The sequence below is a fragment of the Podarcis tiliguerta genome (genome assembly GCF_965153285.1).
Source record: "Podarcis tiliguerta genome assembly, chromosome: 17".
In the NCBI taxonomy this organism is placed as follows: Eukaryota; Metazoa; Chordata; class Lepidosauria; order Squamata; family Lacertidae; genus Podarcis; species Podarcis tiliguerta.
This window is the reverse complement of record NC_139550.1, coordinates 37,073,209-37,098,616: the sequence shown is the minus strand read 5'-3', so window position 1 is coordinate 37,098,616 and position 25,408 is coordinate 37,073,209. Positions and strand designations below refer to the sequence as shown.

The window sequence follows — 25,408 nt, the reverse complement described above, 5'->3', positions numbered from 1 at the left end:
TTTAAATGTTTAATGTTTTATGGTGTTTTTATATATGTTGGAAGCCACCCAGAGTGGCTGGGACAACCCAGTCAGATGGGTGGGGTATAAATAGTAAAATTATCATTATGGAATGTGACGTCCCTATTTTAATCGGAGAAATGTTGGAGGTTATGGTAGTGTGCTGACCTCTAATTTAGATAGCTTAACAAAAAGATTAGACACATTCAACAGATTTGCCAATCAGGAATATAGAAACACAGGAAGTTATCTTCTACTGACTCAGGCTCTTAGTCCATCAAAGATAAGTAATCAAATCAGTAATTGTGAATTTGTGTATGTGGCACATGCACACAATGCCATTCCATTTTGCACCAGGAAATGGAGGCAGAGAGAACAGGAATCCTGACTGCTGGCTTCTTCTGCTCTTACTTAGGTTGCCAGCTTTTGATTCCCTACTACATTCTGGTACATGGAAGGCCAGGGAGAAGATGCTGGATCAGACCCAGGGACAGGCAGAGCCTGGCAGACTCCAGCAGAGGCACAGCTAATAGTAAAAGCTTTTTGCTGGCAGATACCATGCTTTGATCCGAGTGTGGGATGAAGAAGGGAATGTGAGTGTGAAGGCAATCTCTAAAAGATTCCTCAGCTAAGGTGCTGTGTGGCTATCACTCACCATGCGCTCTGCTCCCTTAGGCACAAGAGAGTCAGGGCCTTTGAAAGTGCTCTGGGGTGCTGAGTTCATCAGCCTAGCTCATGCGCATGTGTGTGTGTGTGTGTGTGTGCTGCAAGGCTGAACAATAAACAGCAAATATGATTGTGGATTCAAAGATTACATGAGAATTCTGCCACTGATGACACACTCCCCTGCCCCCAAAACTTTCCAGCGTTACTTGCAAAATGTGGCTGTGAGCCCAAAATTCTGGCTTTTGTATTAAAATAACAATAGGCAACTGCCCCAGAAGCCACAAAGCCTGGTCAATTTTTTGTTTTGCTCTGTTGGCAATCCTAGCACTTCAGTGATCCAATCCAAAGAAATTTATTTCTTCCCCTGTTTCAGGAAATGAAACCCAACAGGTCTCAGGGCCTGCAGTAGAGAAAAGAGGCAGCAATATGAACTCTAAAGCAGGGATAGGAGATGTAGTGCCTTCCAGACATTTTGGACTACAACTCCCACTGTCCCTTGTCATCTGCCACGCTGCCTGCAGAGGGTGAGAGTTGACATCTGACACATCTGGAGGGCACCCTGTTGGCTTCCCCTGCCCTAAAGGGCGGTCCTGGCCAGTCCTGTTGCAGGACTCAGTTTGAACCAGGTCCAAGAACCTCCTTTCAGTGCCAGAACACGGTCTTGGAGCACAGAGCACCTTTGAGCGCATGCACAGGGCATTCATTATGACAAGTCTTGGCACAGCTGGAATGAGGGGTCTAGGTCAGTCATTTGAGGAAGGGTTAAGCCCCAGCGCCTGGCATTTTAGAAGTTAAGCACTCCCTAATGTCCAAGAATCCAAGGTCCCCTTGTACTAAAGAAGTGGTGGGGAAAACCTGTGGCCTTCCAGACGTGGTTGGATCAATGGGGGTTGCAGTCCAGCAACATCTGCAAGGCCACAGTTTAGCCCTCTCTGCATTAAAGGATAGTATATTCTCTTGACCACAAGGGAGCTGGTTTAGGAATTTTCATGGGGCTTTGTGGTAGCCAAGCAAAGTTATGGTTGCTTGCAGATGATCCAAGACATGATGAAAGAACAGGCATGACTGCTGAAGGAAATTGGTGAGGTGAATGCAGGAGTATAAGAGAGTCCTATGCTGGATCAGATGAATGGCTTCTCTTGCTCATCATCCTGTTTTTCTATGAGAAGTCCGGAAGCAGGACACGAGGGCAATAGTCCTCTCCCACTGTCATTCCCCAGGGACTGCTGTTCAGAAGCATCTCATCTTTTGACCATCTGTCATAGATGCTTTAGTTGAGATTTCTGCGTTGCAGGAGGTTGGACTGGATGACCCTTGGGGTCCCTTCCAACTCTACTCTTGGAGAGTAGAATGTAGCCTTCAGAGGTCACATGAGTCCTGAAACCCTGCAAATAATGGAGCCACTGGAGAGCTAGCAGGTGAGGAGGGAGGGGTTGTATGGCTTGGAGGGAGAAATAGGGCTCACTGGTGCTTACCCCAGACCCAAAATATTGTGTCCCCCTCCCTCCATTACAATACAGTACAAATACAACTAAAACATTAACGTCAAATATATGCATACCATTCATTAAGGCATAGGGAAACTTCCATATAAACTAACGCCCACTTTTTAGTTGTTAATGAAAATCAGTAAAGGAGTCTCATCATGTCTCCTTCTTGCCAATGCAAAGAGCAAATGCATGCATTTAGTTTATTTTGCCATTTTGGCTGCTCTCCATATTTTGGTTAGCTGCTGCTTGAAGGCTGGAAAACTGGGGCAGGACAGACCATTTGTTTGCATTCTCACAGCAGTCAAAAAGTTCCAAACCATGATGATGGCGCTCTCTAGGGGTTCAGGCTTGTTAGCCTAAGTCTAGTGGCCCAAACGACAAGTAATGGCTCCACAGGCACAGGGAGCTCTTGAGCCTTTTTCAAAGCTTGGGTTTAGGTCTAAAATACGTGGAGTGAAACTGACAAAAAAGGCAAGTACAAAGTCCAGAGGCAAAATCATGTTGCAACAAAAACAACAAAACAGCCTTGTGGTGCCCTAAACACGTTTGTTGTGAAATAAGCATTCATGGGCCATAGTCCACAAGGGAGCATCTGACGGAGACTCTAGCCTATAAAATATTATAAAACAATAACCTTGTGAAGCACGTAATTCCCTACATCAGGTGTGGGGAACCTTTGGCCCTCCAGATGTTGCTAAATAACCACTCCCATCAGCCCCAGTAAGAATGGCCAGTGCTGGATTTTGGGTGGTTCCCCTGCACAGTGCTTTGGAAAGGAGTTGTGGGGCTCTAGGACCCTGTCGAAGTATTGCTGGGGCCCACTTGGAATGAAGAGCCGGACCTCTCTCTTTTAGACTAAAACTACCCTCGATCCCAGGCTGATGGGAGTTGTAGTCCAAAGCATCTGGAGGGCACAGTTCAGACAGAGTCGAGTAGTATCCAGCCCGTGGTGAAATTTAACATTTCCTTATTGCCATTTAATCACCAACGAAGCGACTCCCCACCCCCCAGCTCCAACTGGGAAGATAGATGCATAAGGCGGGTGGGAGCAGGTTTTGAAATTATCCTGCGCACATAACAGGATTATTTACAACAATGAGCAGAAGGCGGCATAATTCAGAGGTTTAATCCGTAACTGCTAGGGAAGGCAACCACAACAAAGAGGAGAGAGTCTTGCGTTGAAGCTCAGTTAGGAAAGTGCCGCGCGGGGGGGGGGGGGAGCGTGTGCGGTCACGGACTAACAGGCAGCGATCCTAAGGCTGCTAAACAACGAAGTACGTCCACTTTTCTTCAAGGAGGCGGAATCGGCCAGCGAGGCCGGCGCCGCAAGGGACGAGGCACCAAGCCTTGACTCCCAGGCTCCGGGCGCGTGTGAGGAAGAGTATTGGGGAGCGCCGCGAGGCAGAGCGGATGTTGCGGCTGATTTCTTTGGGGACATTTACAGCTGGATGGATCCTAGCAGGCATATTCAGCGCCCTATAGGCTGCTGCTGCCTTTCTCTCTAGACGCCTCTCCCTTCGGAGCGGGAGGCGAATACTCCGATGGATCCGTGCGCGCGGCTACAGCGTCCTGCGCGCAGGTGCAACGGGGCTGGGCTGGGGGGGGGAAGCAGCTCTTCCTCTGGGCAGAGGAGGACAGACACCCCCCCCCAACACCCCCCGACCCAGCGAGCGGCTGCCCGTCTCTCCCTCCTGGCGGCCGGCGATGCTGCTGGAGCGGCGCGCGGAGGAGGCGGGGGGGTGGAGCCGGCGGCGGGGGCGGGATCCTGACGGGGCGTGACGTCACGCGCGCTCCCTCCAGCTGCCTTCGAGGGAGGCGAGTGAGCGGCGGCGGCGGCAGCAGAAGCGCAAAGGGAGCCGAGACGGACGGGCGCGCAGCAGAAGGGAAGGGCTCACCGACCCCGCTCCGCCCGCGGCCCCGCTGAGCCTCCGGGCCGGCCATTGCGGGGGTGTCCCCCGCTCGGCTGCCCTCGCCGACCTTCGCCCTCCAGCAACTCCCTTCCCGCGTCCACTGAACACATGAGGTTTTTCAGGTTGACCTTCAAGTGCTTCGTGGATTGTTTCTGAGTCCCCGGACTCGCCCCCCGCGCTCCCCCCGCCAAGCCCCGACCCAGCGAGACCCCCCTCTCTGCCGGCGCCGCCGCCGCCCCCCGCCGCCCGCCCCTCCGGAGGGGCACCGGCTCCGCCGAGACCCCCGACGCGCCGCCCGCCCGCCTTCCTCGGAGCATCGCCCGATTCGCCTGGAGGGGGGCGGCAGGGACTCGGGGTCCCCCCCCGGCGCCATGGCCAAGGGGGCTTCGTCGGACAGCAGCGGCTGCGGCGGCATCTACAGCGTCTCGGTGGAGCAGCAGGACAAAAAGGCCGCCATGTGCCCGGGAGTCCCCGCTGCGGGCAAAGGGGAGGCCGCGGACCCTCCTGGGCCGAGCGTGGCCCTGCCGCCCCCCGAGAGGGAGACCTGGACCCGGCAGATGGATTTTATCATGTCCTGCGTGGGCTTCGCCGTGGGGCTGGGCAACGTGTGGCGCTTCCCTTACCTGTGCTACAAGAACGGGGGAGGTGAGCAGCTGCGGGCACGTGCCGGGGGGCGGGGTGCAACGGGGGGGGTCCCGTCGGAAGGGCGCCCACGGAGGGGGGCGGGTGCTGCCGCTTAGGGGGGAGCGAGCAATTCCTCAGCAGGCGGGGATCGGGCTCCGAGAGGCGAACCTCTAGCAGGGGAATCTGGACAGGGGAGCTTTTTGCAGAAGCCGAGAGGCAGGGTCCCCCCCTCCCCGTAGAAGTACATATGTCCGAGATCCAAGGTAGTCCAGCAGTGGGGAGCGTCGACAGGCGTCCAGCCTGGAAACGGAGACTGGGATAGCCAGGCGTCCCTTGCTATTCCCTGAACAAAAGGGCTGCTGTGTTCCATTCACGGACTCACGGCGGCAAGAGCAAAAAAGGAAAAAGAGATAACTTGGGATCCATTGGGAGAAAAGAGAGAGGGCCCCTTTCCTACAAAAAGGAGGCTGCAGGGTTGAATTAGGGCACGTCTGCTTTTGGCCCCAGACGCTGTTTCAAAAGTCCAGGCACACGTGTAAAGAACATGTCTCTTGGCATGTCTAGAATGTCTTCCCCTTCCTAATGAATGACCACAGCCAACCTTCGGGCATCTGGGATCAAGCTCCTGGGTGACTACAGTGCTGGGTAATCTTCGGCTCCAGAAGGACCTCACATTTTAGAACTGAAACACCCTCCCTCGAAAAATGAGTCATGGCATCACTTGACATAAGGAATCTTGCCAGGTTGTAATTCTGGAGGCAACAGATAGAATCTGGAGGTGAGATGCTGGGAGGGAAGTTGAGAGGGTAGGGGTCCTGGTTATTGACCTGTAAAAAGGGACCAGAGGTGCCCATTTGAATAAAATATTTTTGGGTGGGGCAGGTAAGCCCTGCCCTGTCACCCTTAGTAGCCTCCAGTATCCAGTCACTGGCCTTCCTTCACAGTCCGGCTACTTCAGCCTACAATTGTGGACCAAACTAGGGAAGTGAGGGGGGCACCTTGACCGCCCCCTGCCTGCTGATTTATGTGGAAAATCCTGCCTCCCCTCCCTCATTATTATTGCAAAGTATTTTTTTCTCTCAGGTAAATTCTGAAAGTGGACTTGAGCCTAGTTAGTTGCAGGGGGACCCAGCCTCAGAGGAGGCATTTGCTTAAGGGAGAGTTTTGTATACATATGAGAGATTAGGCGCTCCACTCTCCTGTCCCCATTGGCAAATGTGGCTGGGACCACATGCTCACTGAGGTAATGTCTAGCTTGATGCTTTGTATGTGAGGGAGCACACAGGTGGGGGGAGATATTTTATTTTTCAGTCTATCCCATTTAGGTCTTCTCTTTTCTCCAATGAGGTGGCACACATGGTTGCCCCCCTGCCCCATTTTAGCCCCACTACAACACTGTCAGGGAGGTTGGGCTGAGAGGGAGCGACAGGCTCAAGGTCACCCAAAGAGTTCTGTGGCTGAGTGAGGATTGGAACCCCGCAGGTCCTTCCCATCTGATGCTCTAAGCGCTGCCTTCTTCGGGTTCTCTCAAAGCAGGTGGGCCTGTTGTTTCTTAGTTTCCGTGGGGCCCAAATGTCCTCTTGAGGCAAACCATGTCTCAGTAATAAAATAGCACAAACGTGAAGCCAACGTCCCCTGGCATCAGCCAAGGGTGTACTGGGCGCAGTGACTGCTGCCTGAATCTGCAGAGAACCTGAACAGACAAGAGCTCTTGGGCAGATCTGCTTGCACTCATTAAATCTCAATAGAGCACCAGACCGTTAAGGTCAAGGATGACACATCAGGCCACCGTCAGCACCAACCGCCTCACGATTGGTCCATTTTTAACTGATGAAGCAGGGGATGGATGTGGAGGAGGAAGTCAATGGGAAGCGAGGATCAATTTGTTTCCACACAGGTGTGTTTAATTGGCACAACATGGTGCAGGAAGCAAGTGTTGTCAAACTACAATGGAAGGCCAAATCTGCCAGGGAGAGATGGGAAAGAGGCAGGTGGGTGGGCACTGCCAGGGCGTTTTAGCTAAGCTCCAGGACCTGCTTCCAAAACATGAAACACAGGAAGGTCCGGAGTATGCTCTGTACATGCTCAGATGAAAGCCCCACACCCTAAAGGTTGCCACAGCCAGCTCCCATACACCTTGGCTTACATGCCAGAGGTCACAGATTTTCAGGCCAGCCTGCATTCTTTCCTGATGCCTATCAGTTTAAAAATTAATTGAAAAGAAAGAAAAGAAATTAAGTGTTGGGGCTGCTGGTGGTGGGGATCAATCCAGCCTGCAGGTCTGAATCCCACCATGCCACTGGCACATGACCTCAGCATTGCTCCATTCCTGATCAAGTGTCATGTGACTATAGGGCATGATGCCAAGTCTGCCATCTCATTCACCCTCAGGCTGGGTTTTTTCCCCCTCATTGCCTTTTGAAAGCAAGGAAACAAAAACAGAAAGTCAGAAGTTATTCTGTAAGGGAAAGCATTCCTTGTGCTGGCCGGGGAGAGAATGGGGTGATGAAATCACAGCTTGGGTGATGTGACATGTATCAGGTCACACACACACACACAAACCAGTTGCTCCCTGGTAAAATGACCTGGCCCAGCTGACAGGCCTGCATAGATGTCCCCCTGCCAAGTGCTCTCTGTGATGGGTGTGCCTTTGTGCAGCACCAACATGGTGCTGGGCTTGGACAGGGCAGACCCAGAATCAAACCTCACTCAAGCTGTGAAGCTCACCTGGTAACTTTAGGCCTAGTCACTATTTCTTAGCCTAATCTACCTCACAGAATTGTGAAGGTTGTGGGTGTGGGGAAGTGGGGTAACTCGGCTCTTTGGAAGAAGGGTGGGGTAAAAAAATACATAAAATAAATTCAGTGCAGATAAAATAGCTCTGGAATCCCAATGCAAGTGTGTTGTCAGCTTAGCTAGCATAGTGCCAGGGTACTACTAACAAGATTGCCTGCAAACTACATATCAGCTCCTCCTCCCTTTAGTGGTCTTACTCTTGCATTTTGCTTCCTGCATTAACTGAGGACTAAGGTAAAGGTAAAGGGACTCCTGACCGTTCAGTTCAGTCACGGATGACTCTGGGGTTGCGGCACTCATCTCGCTTTACTGGCCAAGGGAGCTGGCATACAGCTTCCAGGTCATGTGGCCAACATGACTAAGCGGCTTCTGGCGAGCCAAAGTAGCGCATGGAAACGCCGTTTACCTTTCCCGCCGGAGCGGTACCAATTTATCTACTTGCACTTTGACGTGCTTTCGAACTGCTAGGTTGGCAAGAGCAGGGACCGAGCAACGGGAGCTCACCCCGTCACGGGGATTCGAACTGCCGACCTTCTGATCGGCAAGTCCTAGGCTCTGTGGTTTAACCCACAGCGCCACCCACATCCCTTAACTGAGGACTAGACACTTCTGAATAAAATATTGCTATTTTTTATATTAAGAATGCTGTGTATGGTGGTGAAGGGGTGCAACTTATGCTCTGGCAGAAAGTCAGCTCTTCAAGTTGCGTCCCTGGAGCCAGTCTATATCTATTACTTGCAGATGACGTATTTAGACAGAACCCACAAATGCCAAATCTTGTTTTCTCATATTAAAAAGAGAAGCAAGGAGAAAAATTATTGCTCAGTCTCAGGTGAGAAGCAGCAGCATTGTGGTCTGCAGACACCTGCTACTGGAACTGGTTAATGAAACTGGAAAAGAAATGGATAGAGCCCCAGATATGTTACCCAGGCACCTCTTATGTGGAATGAATTATTTCCCCTTTCCACTGGAAAGATCTGGGATCTGTCCTTCCTAGATGTTTTGACACTACTTGTATATCTTGTTATGCTAATAGAGCCTCACTGAATGGAGTAACTGAGCTAACACCCAAGGGATTGCCAAAATCTTGAAATTGGCAAGTGGCCTAGAGATGGTGTGTGTTTGTATGTCTTTGTGTGAGAGAATGGCACATGACTTATTATGCCATTAGAGTGCAGGGTTCCGCTTTTATCCAGCTTCTGTCCCGGGGTCTGAGGAAAGGATTTTTTTTTTGTCTGGCCAGCAAAAGAGAGGGGCATGGCAAAATCCACCCCCAGCGTAGGCAGTTCATCACTCTTGACTCTCAACCCTGACAGAATAAAAGTTTAAACTGTTCTAATAACATTTTGAGGCTCATAGGAGCTCGGAGTCGGTGCGGGAGATGATTCAGGCAGTGCTGTGAGCCAGAGCATTAAAGGGGGCAGGAAGAATGTTTTGGACTGATATGTATCATCAAAGTTGGCTGGGGTGGGCAGGCCAGGCTTAAAGTAGCACATAAGAGAGACTGTCACTGGACAACCTTGCTGGCCTGGGATGACACCCCCCGCCCTGCTTGCTGGGTGCTTTCTAGGGAAAGTGGCAGGACGGGTGTTGGCTTGGGCTGAGACTGGGATAATCCACTGCCACCCCTCTGAGTGAGAGTGATGCAGGCATCCTCCCCTTTTTTAATCTGCAGGCAGCTGACGGCAGCTTCATTTGTATAAAAGCCACAGAAGGGCATAGGGCGGCTTGAGTACAAACGGCTTCTGCAAGATTCAGGGGCACAAGCGTGTTGCTCGGTGGCGTACAGGTGAATGTGTGAACTGCCTCAGCTGACAAACATGTATTGCATCAAGAGGAGGTATGGCAGGAAAGTTCTCTTTGCAGCATTGCATCTGTTTTGCCTAATTTTTGGTCACCAAGCATTAAACAGACATGTTACCTTGAGGGCCAGGCTAGTTTTGCTAGCTAGTCTGCCACGAGGCTTTATTCCTCCAGAGGAAACTGGCAACTCCCTGGTTCTGTGTCCTCAGTGGCAAAGAACTTCCCTCTCCAAGGAGGTCGGCTGGGCCACCAGTCAACTGTGTGCTCAGGGCACGAATGTGTTAAGATGTCACTAGTTTCTCTCATATGTGACTGCAAGTCTCCACAGAACGGGGATCTCTTCTGCTTCCAGGGATTCATTTTTCCATTTTGATCAGTTGCAGCTCTCTGGCTCATATTTTCTGGGTATGATTTCCCCTGAGTCAGAAAGAGGTCTATGGAATCCTTTTCAAATGGCAGCAAAAGTTCTCAGTTGTCCCCATACAAATAGCCATTGTTTAGTGAAAATAATCAGTAGGTTGCGTTTGTAATTTCTTTCTCTATTTCCTGCCTTTAATGAGTCACTGATCTCATATATAAAGGCAACACATGAGGCATGTTTACGCTACACATGTTTATTGCTATCATAAGTGTGTAATTGTCATGCCTTTCCTCACAGAATCCTGGGAACTGTGCTGAGAATTCCATTGAGGTCCATGGGTTCCCAGAGTTCTTTGCAGAGAGGGGACTCCTGCTTAATACTACTGTCTGTAGTGTAGATACACACTACATACATTACATTTTTTAAGGATGCTGAAGATTAAATTTGTCTAGAAGCTACATTCTCTGTCCTGGATGGCCAGATGCATGGGAGTTAACTACTATTACGCTGTTGTGTGAGATACACACTTTTCATGTTCTCAGAGGCACATTTTTCTTTTATTACTTCACATATCTCAGCGATTGATTCTGGCTTTGAAACCAAGATGAGTGAAATGAAAGACAATACATTTTGAAGCAAAGTGGGAGGCAGCTTGAACAGACACATGGGGCACAATCCTGCTCCTGCTCATTTTTCTGCCTCTCAGGACCCAAATGTTTTGGACCTTGAAAAACAGATTCCAGGGAGGGTTGGTCCTGTATATCAGGACTAACTCTTGAAGAGATAGAAAACTATTGTCTTGAATGGGACTTCACATGATTGAATGTGTCTGCTCCATTTAAAACAACAACACCCTGTTATTGGTTGTTGTTGTTTTTTTAAAAAAAACACACTAGTATGTCAGGCAGAAGGTGAGGCTAGATTTGCTTCCCCCACACACGAGCACACACAGAATGAGGCACACTCCAGCATATCTTACTCAATTACATACACTGCCAGAGCCAGGCTCCTTCCACCCTATGAGCACATGTATGCACAGATGAGTGTTTGCAGTCCCTGGACCACGGATGCCCTTTCAAGCATACAGTGATGAATGGGTTCGCTGACCACTGCCCTGCTAATCCCCATGGGAAAGATCTTACATCTCCAAGATTATCCTCTTAGCCAGGGATTTGCAGGAAGAAGAGCAAGGCTTGGGCCTTCCCATAGCCCAGGGATCTGTGATATAAATAGCATCCCCCAGAGTGGTTCACACTGAGACCCACGTGCACCGGGAAACACACAGGGCTGTCAGTCACAGCCACAGGGCTGGCCTGCCAAGTGCCTTAGTGATGGCAGGAAAGACGTGGGCTGTTTGGGGAAGGAAGGCTGAGAAGCAGAAGCAGCAGCAGCAGACAGGCGGAACAGCACACTTTGAAGCCAACCCAAGCTAAGATGGAAGAGCTAGGAGGATAAAAGCTGCAGGGGGGGAGAAACAGGAACGAGATATTCTGTAGTGTAACTATTCTCTTTGCCGCTCCCTAGCAGCTATCTCAGGAATCTGTTCCTCTGTATATTCTGCAGTCATTTGTACATACTGACTCTTGTGCTACAAACAAAACATCTCTGAATGAAGCTGGAAGGTTATGTTTCAGTTAAAATGGGGGGAGGCAGCAGCATCAAGAAGCATTGGTTCAAGCTGCAATTCCATGGAATCTCAGAAAGCCACAGTTATTTGTTCTGGAAGCAAAGGTTCAGCTTCCTAAGAGTGGCAGTTTTATATATGTGCTTCTACTCCTTTATGACAGCAAACAATATGCTTCAGGGTGTGCTGGTGATGTCAGAAATCAAAAGGCTGAATAGGATTTCTAACGGTTTGCCTTCCAGTGTCGTCAGTTAGAAGGAGAACAAAATGTGCAAAGCATGAGAAGTCATGCAAATTTCTGTACTTTATACATGGCACAGAAATAAGCTTTTTCAGCACAGAATTTGGGTTACCTTGCTACAGATTTTTATGATTATTTTAGTACAGAACACATAGGCCAGCCCATAGCTTGGGGGGTGGGTCTGGGATTGACGGGGGCTGGGATTGAAGAATGAGGGAGCTGTTGCTTACTTTGTGCTGCTCACCTGGCCACAGGTGTTTTCCTCATCCCTTACCTTCTTATTGCCCTCATTGGCGGGATTCCCATCTTCTTCCTGGAAATTTCCTTGGGGCAGTTCATGAAGGCCGGGAGCATCAACGTATGGAACATCGCACCACTGTTCAAAGGTAAGAGACTCCTTCTCCTGGAGCCTTACTTGCCTCTCCTCCCCCCCCCCCTCCAAATCTGGGGCTGGTTCACAACAGGTTCTTGCTTGCAATGGAAGGTCCGGCACCTCAACCGTTTTGGATTGTATGCCTGTCTCCACCTCCACCTAATCTCCACCTCCTCCTGCCACCAAAGGGGCCTTGGTGCCCCTTGCCCCATGCAGGCCTCTGGGGCTTACCTGGGAACAGCAGGGAACAACACTTAAGCAGTGCTAGAAGCCACCATTTAGGCTGTAGCCCTTTCCCAGCCTCTCTAACCAAGCCAGTTTTGCTGATCTGTATCTGCTTTTGAGCAGAGAGCCCCACCTATTACTATGTGAATTTCATTCATACATGATGCTATATGAAGCAGAGGTGTGAATGTAGTCCCTCCAGTCTACATCAGGTGTGGGGGAGTGAGGTCAGGGATTGACAGTCACCCATGTTAGCAGATGGCAGGAGAATAAGAAAGCTGAGGCAAGATGGAGTGTCCTAAAGTAATAAAAAATAATAAAAAGGAAGAGGTTGCAGGGAGACTTCATGATTCTTCAGGAGCTCACATTGTTGGATTGCTTGCAGGAATCATATTAAGAATCTTGGCTTTCATTAAAAAAGAAAAGTTTCTAGCCCTTATGGCTGTGAAGGTCTATTGAAATCTCAGAAGTCAGAGAGGTGGCAGAATAAGATGCCCACCTTATTCTGGAGATGGGGCTTCAGTCCTTCCCTTCTTCCCCAGTCCTTCCCATAAGAAGCAGAAGCAGAATAAACTGTTGTGCAGGGCTGCTTAATTTGCACCATTTATACAGGTTTCAGAATCCAGGTTTTCACGGTGCATGCACACCACCCAGTTAAACGTACACCACCCAGTACGATTGCAGGAGGCAGGCGTGGCACCGATGCTTTTGAGCCGCCTGAAGAAGTGGCACCTCATTGCCCCGGGCTCCTCTTTTCACGCAGCTCCTCTCTTCCACAGGACTGGGCTTTGCCTCTATGGTGATCGTCTTCTATTGCAACACCTACTACATCATGGTGCTTGCCTGGGGTTTCTATTACCTGGTGAAATCTTTTGCGGCCACCTTGCCCTGGGCAACCTGCGGGAACCCCTGGAACTCTGATGAATGTGTGGAGATCTTCCGGCATGAGGACTGCGCCAATGGCACCGCCACAGGAAACCTTACCTGTGACGAGCTCTCCGACAAGAGGTCGCCTGTCATCGAGTTTTGGGAGTGAGTGCTGGCATACACTGGCTAGTCATTACTCCTGGGATGAACTGGGTTGGCTTGGGCAAAACCCACTGATCCAAAAAGACTGCCAAGCCCCTCTCCTCGCCTGCCACACCCTAGCCAATGCTCACTTTTTCTCTCCCTGATTGCAGGAACAAGGTGCTGCGTCTGTCAGGAGGCCTGGAGCTCCCTGGTGAGATCAACTGGGAGGTGACCCTCTGTCTGCTAGCCTGCTGGGTCCTTGTCTACTTCTGTGTCTGGAAGGGTGTCAAGTCCACAGGAAAGGTAGGGGGCTTGGGGAGGTGGCACGACTCCAGGGGCAGGAGCAAGGGGAGAAACATGTAGGTCAACTGGGGCAGAGGTCATCCTGGACTCTTGGCAGGATAGGCAATTGTCCTCCTTTAGGAATAGCCAACATGGTGCCCCCCACAGATTTCTAGACTCCCTTCAGCCCCAGCCAGCATAGCCAGTGGTCAAGGGCGATGAGAGTTGCAGTCCAGCAGTGTCTGGAGGGCTCTGTTTTGCCCCCCAGTTTCTGTCCTGTGTGACAGACCTATCTGTCCAAAAGAGCCCCAGATCCACTACTTGAGGAGACCACCTCATATCATGCCAACTGCGGCTTCCTCTAGAGATGTCCTGCTCCCAGAGCATAAGTTTGCATCTCTTCTGCCATTTGCCGATGGACTGAGACAGGAACAATTTTTGACAGCCGCAGCCAAACACTCCCTCCCTCTGTCTTGTCCTGATGGCAAAGATATACCTGGTTGGACAGCAGGGTAAACATTATCTAAATAAGTAAGCAAACAATAAATTCTGTGTGAGGAAAAGTTGGACGTTCCCACTCAAATGAATCACCTGAGGAATTTTGAAACCAGTCCCAATAAGATTATTAGGAATTCCTGGGGGATGGAATGTTCTTAGTCAAACAGTTTTGTGGATGTCATTTCTGTTTCACACACAGAGATACTGTTTGACGTCCGCTAGGAGTCTGGGGCAGTTGAGGCAGCTTTCTACACAATCCGTTCTCCCGCCACTTTCAGAGACAGTCAGTTGCTGGGAAGAGCTGCTGTGCTCAGGTCTTGCTTGCATGCTTCCCGCAGGCATCTGGTTGGTCCCTGTGAACAGGATGCTGGGCTAGATGGGCCTTTGGCCTGATCCTGCAGGCCTCTTCTTACGTTCTTGAGATCTGGTACCTGGTCCAAAACAGAGGCCTCTTTATTTCACCTAAAGTGACATTTTGATGCAGAAGCACCTGAGGAAAGCAGAAAAGGGCTTTGACAAAGCTGGAAACCTTTCTCAGTGGGGCTCCATGTCTACACCCCTATCCCTTAGTTAGCACTTGCGTTTCGGAGAGTGGTCATGTGGAGCACAGGCCAGACATACTGCTTTATAGTGAGTCCCACCATTAGGCTGTCTAGCCTGAGTAGCAGCTGCTTTCCCAAGACCTCAAGGGAGAAAAACGACATGGTGGCCGCCTATGTCAGGCTTTCCTTTCTTAGCCCTGCCACCTGAGACCCTCTTAAAAAGGGAAATGCCAGGGATTGAATTTGGGACATATGTATTTGGAATCCCTGTGCTCTGCTGATGACCTACGGCCCATTCCTTTCTGTGCACAAAAAAGAAAGTCACAATTCTCCATTTGCCATGCGGTATGCATACACAATCTCTCTTTCTCTGTTGTGCGCATGCGCACACACGTTCCTCTCCTTCTCAGACACCCTGCGCCTGTTCCTCCTTTTCCTGTGCATGGCCAGTGCGTTTGAAATCCCACCCGTCAGCAAGTTCCATGCCTGAGAGAGCCTGACATTTTTCACCAGACGGCAGCTGGAGGTGGGGGCAGCCGCCTTGAGGCCTCGGCGAGACAGGCACACATGTGGCTTGGCCTCCCACAGTAGGCCACTGTTGTGTTCACAAGGCCTGGCTGAGGAGAGGCCTTGGCAGCTGCCTGCCCACATGCTCTCCCCAGTAGTAGTGGACAATGAGAAGTCCCCAGAGATCCAGAGGAAGGGTGGGAGTGAAGGGGAAGCATTCAGAGTTAGAACTTTATGTTTCTAAGAATGCCAGTCTGAAGAAAGTTGTTAAGGAGTGATGCCAAAGCATCTTTGCAGTGGAGAAACTGTTCATCACCCACAGGCTTGGTAAATTCCCATCAGAAGGAAGCAAGATGAAAGCCAGCTCCGTGTGTGTGTGTGTGTGTGTGTGTGTGTGTGTATCCATATCCATTTCTATCCTGCAACAAAGAATGCTTTGTAATCCTGATCGCACTGAGCATCTCAGCAAACGTCTGGGGTCATGAGTGCTTAGGACTGCCAATTCAACGACTCAGGAGAATATATATGTGGCTTGAAATTCCCAAATGCAGCAGGAGATGAGTCAGATGTGTCTGTCCCCCCATCCCCCACCCAGAGCCGTAACTAGGTGATCTTGCACCCCTGGCAGATTGCACCCCCTAGCCATGGATAAATTAGCTCTCCTTTCCGCCTCTCCTCCAACCCGCCCCCCCCCCCCATCCAGCCATTCAATTCACCCTCTATTTAAAACAATTTATTAAGAGGCAATAACCAATATTTATATTTATGGACATATTTTTAGCCGACTTTGTGGGGGAGCCCCATCACCTGCACCCCTGGCAGGGGCCCAGCTCACACACCCACCCCAGCTATTGCCCTGCCTCCACCTCCCCCCTGCCCGCTATAACGGGCACAACTCCAGCTGCGTTATGCAGCAGGTGTGGGGAAGCCTAATGGTGACTGTGGAAGGTGGGGAGTGGGGGGCAGGAGAGCCATAGCTTCCTGGTCTCCCACAGTTTAGGGGTGCGTATGTGTGACAACTGGGCCTGGGCAATCCATATGTGTGGAGGTCTTCAGTCCAGGGCTGAGACACAAGCTATTTTGCCACCTGAGGCAGAAGCGCAGATGGTTAGCCATTCCCCACTTCACAGCACATACATAGATGCTGCATGCAAACTGTACCTTTAAAGCACACTCAAAGCACATCCTTTCCCTCAAAGAATTATGGGCATTGTAGTTTACAATGAAGTGTTTCAAATCCTTTGAAGTGTTTCAAAGGATTTGGGGCATCTTACCCAGTGGGGAAGCTTCACTGGCCACCTGACTCCATGTCACACTGCTGCTAAAAGTGCAGGAGGATGGCCAGTTTAAAAAGCAGCCACTGTAAAATATCAATAATTTGTGCCCCTTGGCAATGTTACTCCAAGGAGGTGCTCCAAGGAGGTACTTAAGCTATTCCTTTGCCAAAAATCCAAAGCTTTTCCCAAGTCATCTTGCACACGTTCCCCCCCACACCTCCTGCCCCATTGCATTCCCAATACTGAGCAGAGAGCTGAAAAGCAAAGCCTTTTCTTTTCAGGCGTAACACTCTCCTTCCCCTCACCTCCTTTTCCAACACAGATTGTCTACTTCACTGCTACATTCCCTTACGTGGTGCTCATTATACTGCTAATCCGAGGGGTGATGCTGCCTGGAGCTCAGGATGGGATAATCTACTATCTCAAACCCGACTGGTCCAAACTGGCCTCCCCTCAGGTAAGTGGGAAGCGCAGTTGTGAGGGCAGCAGTAGGGTTGCCAACTTGTTAACCAGCCTCTGTGGCATTAAGAGCAACTTAGAATGCAGGAAGCAGCACAGAAGTGGGCAAAACCTTTTGGATGTGGTTGGGCTCCCAACTCCCTTCGTCCCCAGCCAGCGTGGCCAACGGTGGGGGGTGATGGTGTTGGAATCCAGCAACATTTAGAGGGCCTCAGGTTCCTCAACCCTGAACACACCACAAGCGCAGCACCACAAAACAGAAAACAAGCAAAAGTCCAGCAGGTGCAGGAGATAAATGTATGGGCACCAGTTATACAAATCCCAATTCATTGCAACCAAATAGCTCTGCGTCAGTGATTTGTTAGGCAATGTACTCCAAAAGAAGCCACTAGCCTACAGAGGGCTGCAGCTGTAACTGAAGTATTTCACAACATAAATACAAATGTATTGCCTGTCAGGTAATACAGATCAAGCTGCTGTTAAGGGCACAATAGCCTTGGCTGGCTGAAAAGTTGGCAACTCTCTTGAGAAGGGGTTGAAGGCAGGAGTCCTGGGCTCTTCCCTGTCATACCTCAATCTCTCTCTCTCTCTCTCTTTTTCTCTCCTAGGTGTGGATCGATGCTGGGACCCAAATCTTTTTCTCGTATGCCATAGGACTGGGGGCACTCACTGCCCTGGGCAGCTATAACCGGTTCAACAACAATTGCTATAAGTGAGAGCCCATTTCCTATGCAACCAGGCAGGGCATAGGAAAAATATGCTATGCCCTGTAGGGTTGCCATCATTTCCCCACCTCTGCTAGCTGGGCTCCTGTCCCTTTAACAGCTGCATGGCAGGTGGAAATTCAACAGACAAAACACATTATCTCCAGGCATGAAAAACCTGGACCGGTTGAATTGTGGATATCATAAATTCATAGTTGGAAAGTTGCTTAGAGGACATAAAATCCAATGCCCTGCTTGACACGGGAGGGATCAGCAAGGCTAGGTGCAATCCCAGCATCCTGACAGATGGCAATCTTACCTCTGCTTAAATCTGGGATGGGGAACTTGTGGCCATGCTGGCTGGGGCTCATGGGAGTTGGAGACCAACAACATCTGGAGGGCCCCCCGGCTTAAAATCCTCCAGCAAAAGAGAACGTCACCCCTCCCCACACAATCTTCTCCATTGTTCAACACCTTTGCCCCATAACAATGACTTGATGTGTGGGCAACTCATAAAAACTGATTTTTTCAGCCTTCAGCTGTAGCCAATCATAGCTTGATCTTCATCTGTTAGCAAGTTGTGTCTGTTTATCTCCATCCCACAAAACGTATCACCTGTTGATTTCTGCATCTCAGACAGGGAGTTTTGCAACATGCAAGAGACAGCCTCGCCATTTGCTGGTTTTTCTGGCTAGTTTGGCAATGCTAGATGTCTACCCTACTTGACTGACTTGTCCAGTATGCAGAACGACTTCCATCTAGTAATAAAACAGCAATCACCCAGTAATAAAATAGTACATAATAATTTTGTGGCTGGTGAGCACTCTCCCTTTTCTCCTATGTAGAATGGAAGTTATTATGTATGATGGCATCAGGGCAGGGCAGGGAAATGATGTGTCATTTGACTACATCAGCGAGGCCAAGAGCAGGGTTGTCCGGGCAGCCCAGGACTTCCATACACACAGCCCAGGCTTGCGTTTCAGTGCTGCTAATGCAGCGATTTGACTTCACACCTGGAGGTCCACTCTATTGTTTCTCGAGACAGATGGATGCCAACAACAACAATGTGTTCATCAAAGGAAAGCAATTATAAAATGTTATTTCTGTAAGCTGAAATGAGACAAGTTATTAGGCACCACCGAATTCTATGCAGGATCATCAAAACTCTTCAGAAGGCTTGACACAGTTGGTGCTGGAGGAGACTTGCTTGACAGTGGAGGTGGGCAGGTGCCAGAGAGGGCAGGGCTCCTCTTTCTACACCAGACTTTGCCAACCAGGAGCCCTGCAGATATTTTCGACTAGCACTCCCATCAGTCTCAGCTAGCATGTACTGGCTGGGGCTGGCTTGGAGATGTAATTTAAACACACCTTTAACAGGTGTATAGAAGCAAATGACAAGCCTCACTGGAATTCCCTCTTCTATGCAACTATGAATGGTGCCGCAGGAGCAGCTCTGCCTTCATTTCTTTATAGCCATTCTACTGGCAGTCAAACCACTGGCAACTGTTTTAAACCGCCCTTGCCCTCCCCCCCATCCAAGATGGTTCTCTGAATCAATTTCATTTTGCCTAGGACTGATTATAGGGAACACTCACTGATTGCAATACTGAGTCTACTGAAAATGAAACAGTGCGGGAAATGTTCTCAATTGCAGATACCTTCCAAATCATCCACTGCTGCCAAACATTTCTGCTCCTGGAAGATTTCCAGCACAATCCCAGGTATGTGTCTACTCAGAAATCCCACTGGTTTTTTTGGAGCTTACTCCCAGGAAGCATTTCTAGGAGTGCACACTTACCTGGGAATAAGTCCCAATGAAGTCACTGGGACTTACTCCTGAGTAGACAGCGTAGAGGATCACAAAAGGAGACAGGGAAGCCACCAAACTGAATATTTTTGCTGCGCACCTGCATTTAATCATTGCCTCATATGCACACCTGCAAGTCTCACCAGATGCATTAAGGACAACTTAATTAAGGACATTAAGGACAACTAGGAGAAGCTGTAGGTCCTGTGACAGGTTTCTGGATGTTCGCTCAAGCCGAGCTCTGTGGGTGGGGAGCCCTTGTGGAGGAGAATGATGGGCAAGCAAGCCTTTCGGTTCTGAAAGTTCCTTCCACTCTGCACTCCCTCCTCTTGCTGGTGTTGGGTTTAGGCCCGAGATGGGGACCTGGTATCTTCCAGATTGTCAATCTCCCCCCGCCCCCCAACAAGCCAGCATGGCCAGTGGTGAGGCATGATGGGAATGGTAATCCACAGTATATGGAGGACCACTGTTTCCCCATCCCTGGATATAGCAGCACAATCCAACTTCCTGCCACATGCTCATGGCTGGACACTCTTAAGGTCTCCCTGCCTGATCCCCATCTCTGTGTTGCCTCCTGCTGCCAGCGCATAGACTCCTCCTGACGTGACCTCCATCACATGCATGTGCTTCCAAACACTCAGTGAGTCTTCCTGCCTCTACGCCTCCTGCTGCTGATTGTGCTGGGCTTCGAGATACAGTCTCCCTCCCAACACATCTCCCGATCCCACAAGCAGACTCTGAAACCCCACTCCCACTTGCCTCTATCTCCATGCTTCCTCCTGCTTCTGGTTCTAGGCTCCCAGCCATAGGCTCCCTCCCACCAGCATGCCACATGCACATGTATGCAGGTATGTCATGTCAAAAGGCCTCCCACCTGCTGCTACTCCATTCGCAGCCTGATTAGACACGCCTAAACCCATTGAAAAACATGTGTGTTCAGGTGCTTCATTTGATATATGATGGAGTTATATGCTTCACAGTAGAGTATTATCTGGTCCTTGAATGTTGCCCACCAGTGTAAAATGGATATTTGCAGCTGACGAGATGCTGAATGCATTTGTTGATGAAAGTCCTTGGGGCCTTTCATTGCATTGCTAAGGAAGTCCCTCTTTTGTGTCTGCTTTTGATTGGAAAGGAAGCTGCCTTGTCGAGAGCCAGAGCAATGGTCCATCTGGCTCACCACCGATTGGCAACCGTTCTCCAGGTTCTCAGGCAGCACAAATCCCTTTCCTCTCCTCTCTTCTCTTCCATGCCAGCCTGCAGCCCCATTTGATAGCTATTACTCTTTGCCTTCCCTCCCCAGAGATGCCATCATCCTGGCTCTGATCAATAGTGGGACCAGCTTCTTCTCTGGCTTTGTGGTCTTCTCCATTCTGGGCTTCATGGCAGCAGAACAAGGAGTTGATATCTCCAAGGTAGCTGAATCTGGTGAGTGCTCAGACCACCTGTCACAGAGTCTCCTCGGGGACTGAGATGCTGGGTTGACTACTACTCTGCAAGAGGTAGTTATGGGACGGGGAACCCCGTGGTTCTCCTCATGTTGGGGTGGCTATCTGTCATTTAAATCTCTCCATAACTGGAACTTGGCATTCATTCCCTTCCCAGCTGGCGAGAGAACAGCCACTGTGCTGTAAGCCACAAGGCAGCTCAAGTGGGCCTGACAAAGGGTGCAAGGAAGGCTAATATTTTACTAAAAAAGGTAATTGATTCAGAGCAGGAAAGGGGGAATTGTGGCCTGTCATATGCTATAGAACCATAGAGCTGGAAGGGACCCCGAGGGTCACAGAGTCCAACACCCTTCAATGCAGGAATCTCAGCTAAAGCATCCATGACAGATGACCATCCAACTTCTGCTTAAAAGCCTCCACCTCAAAGGAAGGAGAGTCCACCACCTTCCAAGGGAGACCATTCCACAATTCTTACTGTCAAGAAGTTCTTCCTGGTGTTTAGTCAGAATGTTGTTTCTTGTAACTTGAAACCATTAATTCGAGTCCTACCCACCAGAGCAGGAGAAAACAAGCTTGCTCCATCTTCCACATGACAGCTCTTTAGATATTTGAAGATGGCTATCACATCTCCTCTCAATCTACTCTTTTCTGGGCTAAACACGCCCAACTCCCTCCACCGTTCCTCATAAGGCTTAGTTTTCAGACCCTTAATCATCTTGGTTGCCCTCCTCGGCACATGTTCCAGCTTGTCAATATCCTTAAATTGTGGTGCCCACAACTGGACACCGGACTGCAGGTGTGGTCTAACCAAGGCAGAATAGAGCAGGACTATTACTTCTCATGATTGAGACACTATAATTCTGTTGATGCAACCTAAAATATCAGTAGCTTTTTTTTTTCTTCTTTTTTTTTTGCGCTGCTGCATCACACTGTTGACTCACGTTAAGCTTGTGGTCTACTAAGACCCCCAGATCCTTTTCATGCGTACTATTAGCAAGCCAGGTGCCCCCATATTACATTTGTGCACCAGGTTATTCCTGCCTAAGTGCACAACCTTACATTTGGCCCTACTGAAATTCATTTTGTTACTTTTGGCCCTGTTCTTCAATCTGTTAAGGTCGTATTGAATCCTCATTCTGTCTTCTTTGGCATTAGCTACCTGCTAGTTTGGGAGTCATGAGCATCCCCTCAGTTCCATTATCCAAGTCATTTATAAAGACATTGAACAACAACCAGCTCAGGACAGAACCCTGTGGCACCTCACTTGCCACTTTTTTCCAGGATGATGAGGAGCCATTAATGAGGACTCTTTGGGTTTGATCAGTCAACCAGCAACAAATCCACCTAACAGTTACCTTGTCTAGCCCGCATTTTACTAGCTTTTCCACAAGAGTATTCTGGGGGACTTTGTCAAAAATGTTACTGAAATCAAGATACACTGCATCCACAGCATTCCCCTGATACACCTAACTTGTAAATCTTTTTTTAAAAAAAAGAAATGAGATTTGTCTGGCATGACTTGTTTTCAAGAAACCTGTGCTGGATTTTACTAATCACAGCATCCTTTTCTAAGTGCTCACACCCCTCCTCTAAGCTATGGGGACCTCACCTGTTCTCCAGGAATTCTCAAAGATTATAGACAGAGCCTCTGAGATTACAAGCTCTTTTAGTGCCCTTGGGTGCAGCTCCTCAGGCCCTGGAGATCTGAATTCGTTCAAAGTAGCAAGATGTTCCCTTAGCACCTCATTTCCTATCTTGGGCTGCAGCTTCCTTCTTGTGTCGTTTATTCTGTTATCACCAAGTTGGGCACTGCTTTCCTTTTGGGGGAAGACAGAGGCAAAGTATGTGTTGAGCAGTTTTGCCTTCTCTTTTTGGTTGGACTCCAGCTCTCATCATGCCCATCTATGCCAATGGTCAGGGATGATGGGAGTTGGAGTCTAACAATGTTTGGAGAGCCACTGGTCTCCCATGCCTGTATTAAAACATGTTTGGATAGCTAGAGCTGTGTAAACTCTGAACAACAACTAACCTCTAGTAAAAGGTAGCGCATATTCTGCACTGCTGCTGGTTTTAGTTAGCACATAGTTTAGAAGTCTTCACCTTCTTGTGTGGTTTTTTCCTGTGCTAAGAAAACATTTCAACCTGAATGTTACTCGATAGAGTTCCAGGACACCCATCTCAGGAAAGCCCTTTAGATTCCTTTGGTTTGTGGCTACTGGAGATGGAAATGCACTTAATTATATGAGGATACCAAAAGAGCAGAGATTCTTTTAAACTGGAGGAAATGAGTTAGAGGATCTTCTTCGTATCTCTTTATTTGTCCAGTTTATGATCTGATGCAGAAATAATAACAAAAAGGGTTTGTTACATATGACCTGTCCAACTTAGGTTTGAGTTTATTTATGTTGTGAATGGGATTAATATTTTGTCCACGTATAAAGTACTCTTGTTGTTGTTGTTTTGGCCTTGCTGCTGTTAAAGCTAGGTATGGATTACTGTATATCATTTTTCTTCATGGCCAATTACAAAAGTTGGAATTTAAGTGTTTTGATTAATTTGATTTCTCTCCCCCACCCATCATTTTATATACACTGATTTGTGTTGCTTTTAAAGATGCTGTTTCTGAGGTGTGTTTTTTTGTCTTATCAGTGATAAAACACCATGCTTGGTATTCAACTAAGTTTTGCTCAGACCAGGCATATTGAAATTAATGGACCTAACTTAGTCATGTTCATTCATTTCATTGTGTCTCCTCTGAGTAAACCATAGTTGAATGCCATTTCACGCTTTGATAGTCCAATTTGGAAAAGAAATAAATTTATGATTGATTGATACTGTGTTCTAAGAAAAGCTAAATTCTGAGACTTCTGCGGATTTATATTGGCTTATTTTGCATAACGGATGGTTAGACCCTGCTTGTCATGAGAAGGGCAAAAAGCTACATAGCAATCTGAATAATGGTACTTTTCCTCCAACCCTCCCTCTTTCTAGTTCGTAATATCTTAGTATATGCTGCCCACATCCTTCAAAGCCCATAAGGGCTTGAAACTGGTTTTGTTTTGAGGGAGGAAAATGAATGCTGAGATCCTTTGGATGCGGAATGTGAAAGCCAAAGCCCTCTCCAGCACTTGCATTGCACAACAATAAAACTGTGTAGGAATAACCAGGACTGCCTGAACTCAGCAGCCATCGAATTCTGGTTTGATGCCAATGTAGTAGGTCCAATAAATTATTCAAATCAATCATGCATAATTTGCTCCACTTCAAACCGGAGGAGAACTAGAAAGCTGTGTAGAGCTCTGAGCCCTTGGCAGCTGGAGTGGCCACCTCATTTCTGCAGCCCTGGTAACTAGAGGCTTGCTTTATTGTTACTAAATGTGTGCCAGACATTTATAGAGATGGACTTCTGCCCTAGGTGCCAAAATCAGTGCTTACATGGGGTACGTGTGACTGAGGCTGGTAGTCAACACTAGTTCTACTCAGAGTAAACCCATTGAAGTTAATGGGCATCACTAACTAAGGTTCCTTAATGTAACTGGGTCCACTCTTGGTTGAATACAGCCCCAACTTCCCTTAATGGGATCCACATGTTCCAGCATTCTAAGATTGTCTCTTCCTTCCTCCCCTCTTCCCAGGGCCTGGCCTGGCATTTATCGCCTACCCACGAGCTGTCACTCTGATGCCTGTCGCTCCACTCTGGGCTGCCCTCTTTTTCTTCATGCTGCTGCTCCTGGGCTTGGATAGCCAGGTGAGAGTTTGGGGGCGGGGAGGGCAGGGCGGGAAGTAGCCAAGAAGCAGAGTGTTTTCATGAAGGAGGAGGGGAGGGCAAAGCAAGCACATTGCCCGACATCTTACTATTTTCCTTCCTTCTTTCTCCAATCGCCTTGCTCTTATATCTCACTCCCCACCTCCACAGTTCGTGGGCGTCGAAGGCTTTATCACTGGTATCCTGGATTTGTTCCCAGCCGCCTACACCTTCCGATTCCAGCGAGAGATCACTGTGGCTGTCTCCTGTGCTGTCTGCTTCTTCCTTGAGCTGTCCATGGTGACCGAGGTATAATACAACAGAGGACCTCCCTCACTGTGACCTTCTCCCTGCACAAGCATCACTGGAATGAATGAGGTGGACTTGGTGCAGGAGATTTTGTTTATGTAGAAGATTTATACCCCACCTTTCTATCAAAGATCCTCAAGGCGATTTACAATCCATTGCAATAAGATTTGCGCACACACACATATCTCCTAAAATCTACATAGTCCTGGCAGTCCTTAGCTTTCCTTTGCTTTGCTCTGCTCTCCCAGGGCAGCTGGAACAGAGTGTTTCTTTCTGAAAGGATAGGAGGAAAGAAGCTCCCTGCTGCTTCTCCCGCTCTGGCTGATGTGTGGTGCTGATGTTTCCTTTGCCCCGATGTTCTTCCAGGGGAGCAGAGAATGCAGCTTCCTAGTTGCCCTTGGTCTCAAGTTCTCAGTAGATTGTATTCCATCATCCTTTAATGGCACCCAAAATCTGTGGTCCAAGGTCGCTAATATTGTTGCTAGTAAATTTGGGCTCCTCCTGCTGCTCTCACAGTCAGATCCAGAATACAAGCAAAGCAAAAAAAAAAAAGTGTAGTAAAATTTTAATTGCCAATTATTCCCAAACACATGCTAGAACAGAACAAAGCAGAAAGATGCATTGATATGGCTTTCAGGCTGGAAAGATTTGAGTCTCTGTTGTTCTACTAGCTGGCAAAGTGGCTGCAATCTGCCTGCAAGACTTT

The 25,408-nt window shown here is 48.9% G+C and overlaps 1 protein-coding gene across 2 annotated transcripts in view; it reads left to right on the top strand.

Moving 5' to 3' along the window:
- Positions 1–4,368: 4,368 nt before the first annotated feature.
- The window catches only part of SLC6A8 (solute carrier family 6 member 8), a 35,640-nt gene continuing 14,600 nt past the window's right edge, over positions 4,369–25,408 (top strand). Inside the window, exons 1-9 of one of the 2 annotated variants that reach the window (XM_083421248.1) lie at positions 4,369–4,711; positions 11,770–11,901; positions 12,893–13,145; positions 13,295–13,427; positions 16,553–16,687; positions 17,298–17,401; positions 20,504–20,628; positions 24,284–24,396; positions 24,565–24,702. In XM_083421248.1, the coding sequence (XP_083277374.1) occupies positions 4,438–4,711; positions 11,770–11,901; positions 12,893–13,145; positions 13,295–13,427; positions 16,553–16,687; positions 17,298–17,401; positions 20,504–20,628; positions 24,284–24,396; positions 24,565–24,702 (1,407 nt within the window). In that variant the 5' untranslated portion in view covers positions 4,369–4,437. The remainder of the gene's footprint in view (positions 4,712–11,769; positions 11,902–12,892; positions 13,146–13,294; positions 13,428–16,552; positions 16,688–17,297; positions 17,402–20,503; positions 20,629–24,283; positions 24,397–24,564; positions 24,703–25,408) is intronic. The other variant, XM_083421249.1, reaches the window with a different exon arrangement.